This window comes from Vombatus ursinus, unplaced genomic scaffold, assembly GCF_900497805.2.
Source record: "Vombatus ursinus unplaced genomic scaffold, bare-nosed wombat genome assembly UNPS02014821.1, whole genome shotgun sequence".
Taxonomy (NCBI): domain Eukaryota; kingdom Metazoa; phylum Chordata; class Mammalia; order Diprotodontia; family Vombatidae; genus Vombatus; species Vombatus ursinus.
The window spans coordinates 6,116,991-6,129,568 of record NW_020954599.1 but is presented as its reverse complement, the minus strand read 5'-3'; the positions used below and the strand labels follow the sequence as shown (position 1 = coordinate 6,129,568).

At 34.8% G+C, this 12,578-nt stretch overlaps 1 protein-coding gene across 1 annotated transcript in view; it reads left to right on the top strand.

Moving 5' to 3' along the window:
• GRID2 (glutamate ionotropic receptor delta type subunit 2) overlaps positions 1-12,578 on the top strand; it is a 1,698,202-nt gene that overhangs the window by 1,354,204 nt on the left and 331,420 nt on the right. Inside the window, exon 11 of the mRNA XM_027837543.1 lies at positions 4,890-5,202. Coding sequence (XP_027693344.1) covers positions 4,890-5,202 — 313 coding nt within the window. The remainder of the gene's footprint in view (positions 1-4,889; positions 5,203-12,578) is intronic.

Here is a 12,578-nt window from a genome sequence, read left to right as displayed (position 1 = left end):
AGAGCTGCTATAAATATTTTAGAACATCTAGGTTGTTTTCCTTTTTCCCTAATCATCTTTGGAAATAAACTTAGTAGTGGTATTACTGGTATTGGTGCCGGTTAGTATCAAGGCTGTTGACTACTAAAAAAAAAAATTGATTCGTAGGGCAAATGCTGCTATCAAAGCTCTTTGTCCATCTCCCATCAAAATCATGTGAAATTCCTTGGAAGATGTCACAACACAATTAACTTTGTTACAGATACCACCCAAACAAGACAAAGAAATGGGAGAGTCATGATTGCCAAAGTTATTTTCCATTATTGTGGAGGTCATGTGGTGAAGAGTACAAATGGAAAAGGGATCCCTAATGGCTTCCTGAAGATGATTCTGTTTGAAGATGACAGTGCTAATTGCTTCAATCCTAGGCACATTCAGAAGCCTTGCAAATGTGATCCATAATCTACTAAAAGAGTCTAGCCTAACTATCTATAGGAAAAAGCACATGGCCTGCTTATCTATAAAAATGGAGTAATAAAACAATTCCTCAGCGATAAGATAATATACCTGAAAGCACTTTGTAAGCATAATAAAACACTTAAAATGTAAGCTAATCTTAGAAGTTCAAGTGGTTCCATGCACTTATCGATGTGGGTACTGTGATGATGTGGCAAGTGTGACTCTTCTCCATGCCTTCCATGAGTCCTACAAGTCTGCCTGGCATCAAGACCAGATATTCATTGTCCATAGTGACTGAATAATGAATAAAATACCAATAAAGAGGAAAGAACAAAATATTCAAAGTATTTATTATTACAAATTGGATTTATACTAAGAATACAATAGTGGTTCAACATTAAGAAATTATAAATTCAATCAATTAACAGACTGAATAGAGCACTGGGCATGGAGTTAAAAAAAGAAAAAACCTAAGGCCAAATCTGGGCTCATATACTTACTAGCTATATGACCTTGGGAAAAATCACTTAAAATATTTGCCTTGATTTCACCAACTGTAAAATGGGCATAATAATAGTATCTACCTCCCAATCAAATGAGATATATTTGAAAAGCATTTAGTACAGTGCTTGGAAAATAGTAGGTGTTATATGAATGGTAATTATTATTACAAAAATTATAAAACTCAATATTATATATGCATAAAAGTAACAAAATACAGCATCTGTTAGTGTTAAATAATATTTAAAATGAAAGAACAAAATTACTTTTCCCCTATAGTAATGATTTTAATATCAAACTATCTGCCTAGAAAAAGAGCTGGGCATTGTTTATAATGATCTTTTCTAGTAAGATCAATTTCTAATAATAAGGCAAGAGAAGTCATTGTTTCAACTATTATTTAATTTAGTTCTAGAAATGCTAACTATAGCAGTCAAAAATAATCTGGAGAATAAGCATAAGCAAATACTGGGCACAATTATCTCTATCTGCAGACATTTTGGCAGTTTATCTTGAGAACCCCAGAGTTTCAGTGAAAAAGAAATTAAAATACTTTTCAGATAATACTTTAGTGAAGTACCAAAATATTAATAAATTACAAAGTTATCAAGTTCTCTGTATTTTACTAACAAAGACAATGAGAAACAGATTTCATGAAGAATACTGGAAAATGCATCAAATATGTTAGAATTAACATACCGAGACAAATTTAGGACTGATATGAGTTGAATTACAATACTTTCTACACAAATAAAGTAATAAAAATAATGGCAAAATATTCAATATTCATGATGAGTCTGTGTTAGAAAGTAAAAATAATCATACTAACTAATTTACAGATTTAATGCTCCATCAGTTAAAATTAGCACAGAAAAACCCCTCTGGTTACACAAAAAATAAAATTCATTTGAAAGAAAAAATAAAAAATGGAAAAAATGGAAAGTATCATTTTCCAAATTATATTACAAATAAGTAGTCATCAAATCTGTTTGGTATTGGCTGAAAGAGTAGCTTAATGAAAGAAAATAGATAAGACCTAGAATTAAATGAACACAAGTAGCCTAGTATTCAATAAACCTAAGAACAGCAATAGCTACTCTATTCAAATAGAAATGCTGGAAAAAATATAGTGGAAAATTAACTTAGACTAGTATCTTATACCTTATATAAAATATAAAAAAATCAGTTCCAAATGGTAAAATGAAAAATTAGAGGAGAATGGAAGAATATACTTTTCAGATATGTGGTTAGAAGGAGAGTTTATAATAAAGAAATGGATAAAAGCGATCACAAAAGACAAAAAAGATCATTTAAAATCTATAGGATTAAAAAAGCTTTTGCAAAAATAAAATCAATAGATGAAATTTGACATCCAAGTGGAACAGTGAATAGAGTTCTGGACCTAGAGTCAGAAAGACCCAAGTTCAAATCTAACCTCGGACATTTACTAGCCATGTGGCCCTGGGCAACTCACTTAACCTCTACTTGCCTCAGTTTTCTTACCTTAAAATGAGATAATAATAGCACCTATCTACCAGGGTTGTTGTGAGCTATTTGAGATAATATTTGCAAAGCACTTAGCACAAGGTGTGACACATAGTAGGTGCTATATGAATGCTATTACTACTACTAGAAGTAATACTACTGCTATTAAATTAACACAAATATATTACTGAGCCCCTTTCTAGTAGGTAAGTTGTCAAAGGATATGAACAGTTTTTACAAAGAAAATTACAAATTGATAAAGGCCATTGATCTAGATGAACTCCAAAGTCTCTTCGAAATCTAAATCCATAGTACTATGATCATATGAATACAAATTAAGGCAATTTTGAAGTTTTTCCTCCATACCAACAAAGTGGAAGAAATGGCAAAAGGTAGCAATTGTCAGTGTTGCACAATCATGCTACTGCAATGTTATAGATTTTTGAATTGTTCAAACTGTACTTACATAAGAAATGTTACTGAGCTGTTTTGTTTGTAACCTTTGACACAGCAGTACCACTATAAGCCATGCACTCCCAGAAGGTCAAAGACAGAAATAAATGTCCTGCGTACACCAAATTTGGTATAGCAGTACTTTTTTTTTTCTGGTAGCCCAACACTAAGTAGAAAGTAGATTTCCAATGACAGCGAAATGACTGAACAAATAATGGAATATCAATATATTAGATTGTTATTTCAGCTTAATAAAGGATAAAAGTGAGTCATTCAGAAAACCCTGGGAAGACTCATATGAGGAGCACAGACCATGAAAATAACATTCACTGGGATGATCATGCTGCAGAAGAAAGATAACAGGAGTGAACTCAGACCAAAGTCATTGGCCAATGGTTCTCAAGACCACATATTGAAACACATCTCCTTCTTCATAGAGACTATGGCTGCTGAATGTTGCATGTTCTATCCAATGGGATCACTGTTTTATTTGGTTTTCTTTGACTTTTTTCACTGTTACAAAGGATGTGGCAGTAAAAAGGGATGTGAGGAAATGGCTGGTGCAAAAAATAAAAGGCATCAAGAGTTTTGAATAGCGTGTTTATCATTAAATCAAAATATTCATGTGTTGTTCTGGAAGAATCTTGATATAAGAAAAGGAGATATGTATTGTAAGCCCATTTCTGACACTAATTGACCTAGGTGATCTAGGGCAAGTCACCTGGTCTCTCTAGCTCCAATTTTCTTATCTGCAAAAGGAGAGATTTGGACTAGAAGTTTCTATTGCTTATAGAATTCTCACAACCAAAGATCCTAGTTCTGATTCTGATTCCAGAATGCTAAGCTGTCAGACCCTCTTGGCAGTTGAATTAACTCTTGCTGGCCCCTTGAATATCACTGAGATACTATTTCAGAGAACTCTAATAATCTTCATCATACTGTCATTACATCAGGAATGTTCTTTTTCATGTCACATTTTCCCCCAAGAGTGATAAATACTGACCTCAGCCTCCTTTATGTAGTGACAGAAAAATCAAGAACTAAAAACGTTCAACAATTACATTTGACAGTCTTTTATTAGTGTTTTGAAAGGGACTTCACACAGCTTTAGTCACAGCAGTAGCTCATTACTTCAAAGTAGAAGCAGCTTTAAGTAGTTTAAATGTGTGTTTTCTTATCGCAAGATCCAGACTTGATAGTTATTCATTTATTATCTGGTGGTTCTGTAACTACCAAAGTGTCACCTTAAATTAAATATCCTTCACTGAAGTTATTAACTGTATGCTTACTAAGTTAGAAAAGTAGCACCTGCTAGAACCATGGTTGCTATACCTAGGGATCTGAAGGGACACACACTGAGAAACAAGATGATTAATTGAAAGAGCATCGTCAGTTTCCTTAATAGTCAATGGATCCCTCAAAGGATCTCAGAGATTTGAAGAATAAAACTAGGATAAGGTAAATTGCTACTGTTTGACAACACTCACAGCTACAAAAGTGCTGGTAATCTAATATTTGTGTGGTCTCAGACCTCTAACAATAAATACAATACATCTCTTCTTGATGCAGAAATGACCAAACAAAATATAATACTATACTATGGTCATCGGCAGATATCCTAAAATCATATCAGTGTTAACAATGAATGGGATCACATGGGAAATTACTTTTCTAAGTTTAGATGCCTTTTACCATTGCAATAATGATGGCCCCAATAAGTAGACCCAGAAGAATAGGAGATTGCCAGCAACCATATATATGAAATAGTGGTCTCCAATTTCATATTCACAAATAATATATAATTTGTCCAAGTCTTGTGGGATGAGATTTGCAATAAAAAGTACAAAATTCCTGTGTGATTATTTTTCAAATGCCTCTGGAGTGCTCTTTATTTGGTACAGAAAGTTATCACCCAAGGCAGCTAACTTTATTTCCCTAAGATAAGTTGAGCTGATATAAATCAAATTGGTGTTCATGCTACTAACAGAGTCCTTTTTCTTTCAATTTCTCAGAGAGCTGATATAGGAATTTCTGCATTAACCATAACTCCAGATCGTGAAAATGTGGTAGACTTTACAACCCGCTACATGGACTACTCTGTGGGTGTGCTGCTGCGCAGGGCTGAAAAGACAGTGGATATGTTTGCCTGCCTTGCCCCATTTGACTTCTCTTTGTGGGCTTGCATTGCCGGCACTGTGCTGCTGGTGGGACTGCTGGTTTACCTCTTAAATTGGCTTAACCCTCCACGTTTACAAATGGGATCAATGACTTCTACCACACTCTACAATTCAATGTGGTTTGTCTATGGATCCTTTGTTCAGCAAGGTAAGGAGAAAAATCAACATTGCTAACAAAGTAAGTTAACCCACTAAAGTGATTTCAGTTCCCATATTTATAAATTTTCCACAATTATTCACTTAAATGAAGAAAAATACATTTCTCAGTATATTATATATGTTCTCACACCATTAGGCATAGTATACCTAATAATGGTTAATTATCTTTTGAAAATACGTTCAATTTCATTAAAAAAAAAAAACATTGTCAGAGTTGAAATCTGCATCACAGGCCAGATTTTCTTCCAAAAGTTTTGAATATTTGCTAGACTGGTCTTCTGAAGTGATAACATTCAATATATAGACAAGTGGTTGTTGTTGGGATTTTTGTTCTGTTTTTTAAAAAATTTAAGCATAGGAAAAGGTAATCAGATTCCTTCTCTTTTCTTTTCAGAACTTTTATTTAATATGTTAACTAAATAATTAGGCAAATAAATATTTAGTTATGTCAACATTACCCTGAAATCATATATATGATTTAAGGTCTAATGATTAACGTTAATGTTAGTTCTCTATCAATATAAATATATTTCTTGACATTTAATTCAAAATTTATCATACATTTTTCAACTTTCAAACTATTTAATGTCTTAGATAGTCTTTCACAAATTACTTCATTCAATTGCAAAATAGAATAATAATCAATAACACTTTTTTTCAGTTCATGGTCACTTTAATATGATGGAATTGTATCCTATCATGGTCATTCAGCAAATAACTTTGTATTTACTTTGCGGGTAGCTATGTGATACCATGACAGACCTGAAGGCAGGAAGACTCATCTTCCTGAATTCAAATCTGAACTCACACTTATCAGCTGTGTGACCCTGGGCAAGTCACTTAACCTTACTGTTTGCCTGAGTTTCATCTGTAAAATGAGCTAGAGAAGGAAATGTCAATACCACCCAGTATCTTTGCCAAGAAGACCCCAAATAGGGTCATGAAGAGTTGGATATGACTTAAATGACTGAACAACAACAATTTACTTTGTGTATTTCATATTTAACTAACCTGTGTTCATATTGTTTTTCCCCGTTAGACTATAAGTTCATTCTGGGCAAGGACTACATCATTTCTTTTTATTCCTAGGATCTAACACAATGCCTGGCATATAGGAGGTGTGTGATAAATGTTAACCTGAACTGAATTGGATTGGATTAAATTGCACATCTATGTATTAATGCCTACCATGTATAAACTATTATACGAGGTGCAGATGTGAAAATAGTCCTTGCCTTCATGGAGAGTATCGTCCCCTGACAAAGAGCTTACATTTTACCAATAGCTCATGCACCCATGATAATTTTCCGGAATGAGAGTCGCCTGTGCAACAGAGTTTTGTTTGTTTTTTGCTTAAAAGCATAAAAGCTTTAGTATTTTTAATTTTCAATATAATCTTAACCTTCTGTGAAATATTTCATGTAATCATGTGTACAGCCAAGAACATTATCATCCATTGGTAATAGATTCTAATCCAGTACTTGGGCAACATAATACAGATAAGACCAACCAACATTTTCCTAATTTAAGAAGTTTTATCCCATGATCGATGCAAATACGTGTGTCTATCTAGTCATAATTTTTATTTGTTCCCATAACTTTCTGCTCTTCTAATTAGGTTCAATTAATCTAGTTGAATCAGTGAATTAGGATTTACTACATAATTCTGTTAATCTAAGCAATGGGATAAACTTGCTCTGATTATCTTGCAATAGTAAATGAAGAAGATACTGACATTAAAAGGTCATTGTCATACCTCTACTTTTTAAAACTCACCCAACTATAAAGAATACCACTAGTCCTTGCATCATGAATTCCCACCATTGAGAATCTGTTATCAAGATCTGGATAGGAAGACAGAAGCTTCCCTATTGAGACCCATGTTCCTAAAGATGGATCTTTGGGTAGCCTGTATAGTTTCAACTTATGCCTTTAATAGACCTACTGACAAACAAGATATGCCAAATTGTCCTCTGGAATCACAAAATCCAATAGACAGTCTAATGAGAAAAGGGTGATAATATGATTAAAAAGGGTTAGAAGATGTTAAAAGTTAGAAATATCAAGGCTTATGCATCACAAATGCCTCACAGTTTTTGCTAGTTCAGTTTAAGTACCACAAATGTAAAACCTATTCATTCAGTGGCTGAGTGTATCTCTGTACTCCAACAGCTACAATGATTAGCCTCCAACCAGCTGTAAAACCTATAGATCAGTCAGGAATTTAAAGAAAGTATATTAGGAATAGCTGCCACTAACAATGACGATAAAATTATTCATTTTCAGACATCACAATTCTTTCTTGCTCATCATGAGTTCAAGAGGTGAAATATCAATTTAAACATATGTGTATATATATATATATATATATATACTGAGAGCCTCTTTAAGCCCTGATTTTTAAAAATTAATAGATTCATATATAGTATGAAAAACAAACTCCATTAGTTACAAATTTATGTGCAAGCAGTACAACTGTAATGTGCTATGATTTTCAATAAGTGTATGTGTGTATGTGTGTGTGTAAGAGAAGTACAGCTGTTATTTCAGAATTGCAGGCTTTATTGAACAACTATAGCAGATTGAGGAGGGATAAAGAGGCATTTCGTGTGATATTAAAGAGATCTTGAAAAGGGAGTCTGGGGACAGATGAGAAGCAGAAAAATATTAAATATATGTGAGCTGCTTACTAAGCCTGATTTTGTTTTTAACTGTAGTTTCAGAATGTTCCCAGTTTAACTGCTCAGGGAACCCAACTGTGCAAAAGCAGTATGGTCTGTTACAGAAGTAGACTCCGTACATCTGTTTGACTATAACATTAAAGCTTGTGAATTAGGTTGTTAAATGCATGAATGAAAGAGCAGTTTTACATAGATTTGACTATCAATTTCCTGGTTTCCCCTATCATCATGCCCATATACACTTCCCAGAAATCTTCATATTCGTTAGAAAAGTATAAAAAAATCTGAGAAGAGCCCACATCCATTAATAAACTCATCCTGATTCCATCCTGAGCCACCCACAGGTAGTTCACAAATATTTATATCTCAGTGCTGTTTGTTGTGAGGTGTTTCTTTTTTTTCCTTTTGCAAAGTGGAAACTCATAGTTACTAGCTCACATTAAAGTAAGTTACCTCTAGGGTGACATCCATTATAAATGCATAATGGCATTGGAGTGATTGGAACTGGGGAAGAGATCACAGGGAGCAGCTAATGGGAAACGTGAACAGAGAGGTCAGGCAAGCCATAGGCAAATGAGATCAAATTAAAATGTTTCTGGTGTCAGAAGCAGACAGTGACTGTATAGAGGCGGAAAAGGAAGAAAATTGCCTGTGATAACTCTGAAAGATACTATTGAGATATAGAAAGAAGGCCGCTAGAACTGCTAGGAATGTTGAAGTTTCAGAATGGTGTGCACAGCCCAAGAATTCATAGAACAGGTAACCAATTGGCTTATAGATTGTGGAATTCATTTTGAAGAAAAATACTTCCTCTCTACCAGGTGAACTATACTGTAATATGAAGAATCATAATTTTCTCTATCACTTCTAAAGAGAGGGACCTTAGACTTTCTCCTTTATGGGTCCAGAAGCTTAAAGAGGAAGTGTTAGCAAAGGAGTAGCTCTTTTGTGCTCCAAATTGAAGGACAACTTAATTCAGCAGAAGGAAAACATCCATTTTAATAGGGGAGACATCAACATATATGACGTTTCCACATGATCTAATCACAGGAGCCCGAAGGATTCACACCTCCTAATGCAGATGCCAAAGAGATTCATTTATAATGTTATCCAATATTTCACATTCAATTTGAACCTTAGCAAATAACTTATTAGCTGAAGCTCTATTGTTTACTGTCCCCAGTGAATACAACAAAAATGAGACTAATTCCTGGTGACAGGTTAGCTGGCTAGACGAGTAAGTTTCCTTCTGTACTTTCATGAGTCGCTAACTCAGAAATTCCCTCTGTAGTACTTGTTTATTTCAGAACCACATCTCTGTTGTCATTAATCACGATAGGCATGCCTTAACCAAAATAGCACCCAGCTCTATTTATGCTGTCACAGTCACTTAAGGATTTCCCTGAACTGATTGGAAAGATGACAAGGTACTTAATTTAAAAAAAATCATCAGAATTGTCCAGCATTTAAAGTCATGTACTCAAAGAAAGAGCTCCCTGATGTTCCATCTGCATGAGTACAGGCACTGTGGTTTGAGTAGATAATATATTCTGTGGATATTTTCAATAGTTTGGACTTACGTATGGGTCTATGAAATACAGAGGATCATATATAGTGATATAGTGGCTGGAGAGGTACTCTCTGCTCCTAAAGTGATTTAATGGGGTAGTAGTGTCTTTTCTGAACTGCTAAATCTTTCCTACATAGCAGATATAAACTGAAGTGAAAAAGTCTCTCTCAGGTAAACCTGGCCTTCAAAGAGTTAATATTAAACAGAAAAAAGTAAAGGACAAATCAAGTTACAACCTCTGAACCTAAGCTGACATAAACAAGATTGTCTTGACTCTTTTAGAAGCATCTCTGAATATAATCCATATTTACAAATGAGGTTTTCATATTTATGGGAAAAAAAGATGTTTCCTAAGAGACATAGAAATGAAGGGCAGTGCTTGATATAGTCAGAGTTGGGTTTTTTTTATTGTTCCCAAAAGTGCTATAAGAAAATATATTAAAAAGACTCTGAATCTAAATGATAGAAAAGTAGGCCCTACAAGTCCTATAAAATAGTACTATCTGTCACATGACCTGTATTCACTGTGCTTATTCCACTAAACTTATCCAAGTTTTCCTATGACTCCAGTGAGGAAAGGGGTCAGAATTTTTCAGAGTTAAATTTATTCCAAAGGTAATTCAGATGTGAACTCATTTAAATCAATGGGCTCCGCAGACTATATATAGGTTGAGTGGAAGACACCATGTATTCAGGGTCTGACGGGAAAAAAGTGAGGTATTTTTAAAATACCTGAACCTAGATCCACAATTTTTCTCTGCTACTAAATATGTAATAAGAGGCCTGATAATCCATGCCTAATACTTACAGGTCTCAAAGGGCTCAAGAAATTGACTTAAGCAACAGAGAAAAGTGAATGAACCACCCGCATGAATTGAATGAATGAATAAAATAAAAAGGAAAGAAAAGAAAGAAAATCGTTTCTGCCATTTAAACCACAGACTATGGATTCTGCTAGTCCTTGAGGCTTTTTGAAATATGGAGTCTCACTGACTTATCTTGAGCCCCAGAACTCATAAGTTGAGAAGAATATCCCATAACAAAGTTGTTTGGGGTCAGCAAGGAAATTTCCTCTCTTTATTGGTAGGCCCACCTCATACCAAATTTTAGTACTATGATCGCAGTAACTATTATAAGTATATAAAAAAATGCCTCCTTATTTGACGCCATTACTACTGGTACGTGACTGTTATTTATGGATCCTTTCCACCATGTGGACATGTAAAAGTATTAGTTTTATTTGAGACCAAAGCAACTGTTCTCAAGGCCTCGTTTATATTTATGTCTCATTGGCTCAGCAGAAACACGCTACTGTATTTCTGATTTCTGGACAAGCTGTTTGACAGGTTTCAGTTATTTGCCCTAAGTCCGTATTATATTGTTTAAAATTGCTCCAGGATATCCTTAAAGAAATTTTTCCTTGTCTTTCCTATTTTTAGTCACTACTTTGCAATTTGCTGTTAGAGCATCTGTTTAGATAGTTGGGATGAGCAAATTAGAGAGTACGTTGTTACCTAGGACAAGTTACAAACTGAAGACTGATAAGTTGTCATATGTCAAAAATAGGCATATAGAAAAAGAAGGGCATGCCTAGAGGCCACAAAGAAAATGGAGTATCTTTCATCTCTGGTCTTAGTTTACTCATCTGCAAAATTAAGAATTTGAACTAGGGGTGGGGAACAAGCGACCTTGAGGCCACATGTGGCCCTCTAGGTCCTCAAGTGGGGTCTTTTCACTGAATCCAAATCAATCAGAGGACCTCACTTGAGGACCTAGAGGGCCATGAAGTTTGGATTCAGTCAAAGGGCCCCATTTGAGGACCTAGAGAGCCACATGTGGCCTCGATGCTGCACTTTCCCCACCCTTGAACTAGATGATGTCTTAGTTCTCTCATAGCTCTGTGCTGATGCTCTGCAACAAATATCTTATTTGTTCATTTCTATTTTGTTTTGTTTCCTCATGTTTCTTTCTATCTAACGGATCATGTAGAAGGTTTGGCTTCGTGTGATTCAAAGAGGAATAGATTAGAAGTTGGGAGATCTATATTGAAATCCTATCCCCGTGACTTGCTTACCTTTTATGACCTTGATCAATTCACTGTGTGATTGTAAAATGAACGGATGGAACTAGATGAGTACTAGGTTCTCTCAGTTCTAAATCCTATGATTTCTACATTAATTTTGATGACCCAGATACTGAAATCCTCAAATCTGTGATCTTATCAATGTATATATTCCCTCTACAATTTACCTATGCATTCCCAGCCTATGCAACTCTTATCCATGTCCTACCATAACTTATGCACAGGTGATCCACTCAAAGTTCTGGATCCCTTCCTTTCTTTGTAGTGATGTTTTTAGGGTACTGTTGGAGCATGAGTCTCTTGCAATGTGTTCATCCCTTCTTATTTTTCTATTACATATGATGCCTGTGCATGTACATGCATATATATGGTTGTCTCATAAAAATCCACAACTCATTTGTCTAAACAGATTGTTTCATTGCCACACACCGTAAGGCAACAGAGTAAAAAGTCTTTTTGAAAAGAAGCAAAGTTTTTTTATAAAGATACATTGTGGGCATTTTCATAACATTTATGAGAAAATGTTGCTGAAAATAGATTATTTCAAAGAAATTTATGTACTTATGATTGATTCCTAAAAAGTTAAAACAGCAACTTTGGTCATAAGGCTGCAGAAGAGAGCTTTCTAAACTTCTAGTATGTTTAAATGGAAAGAGAAAGAGTGAGTGAAAGGGGGGGGAGGGAAGGAGGAAGGAAGGAAGAGAGGCAGAGAGGAAGAAGGAGAGAGAGAGAAGGAAAGAAAAAAAGAATGAAGAAAAGAGGAAAAAGAAAGAAATTGAATGAATGATTAGATGAATGACCAAGCATTTCTTACTATGTAATTACAATGTCCAAGCTTAGCCCAGAGAAGAGATGAGAAAATCCACTTGCCTCCTTTCTTTGCAGAGCAGGTGAGCTATGTGTAGGGAATATTTTATATAATAGGGAGCACTACTTGATGTGCTTACTGGTTTTGGGGAACTGTTTTCTTTTATTCTTTATTACAAGGAATGACTCACAGGATGGTTGTGGGGGGTGAGTGTCAATTTGAG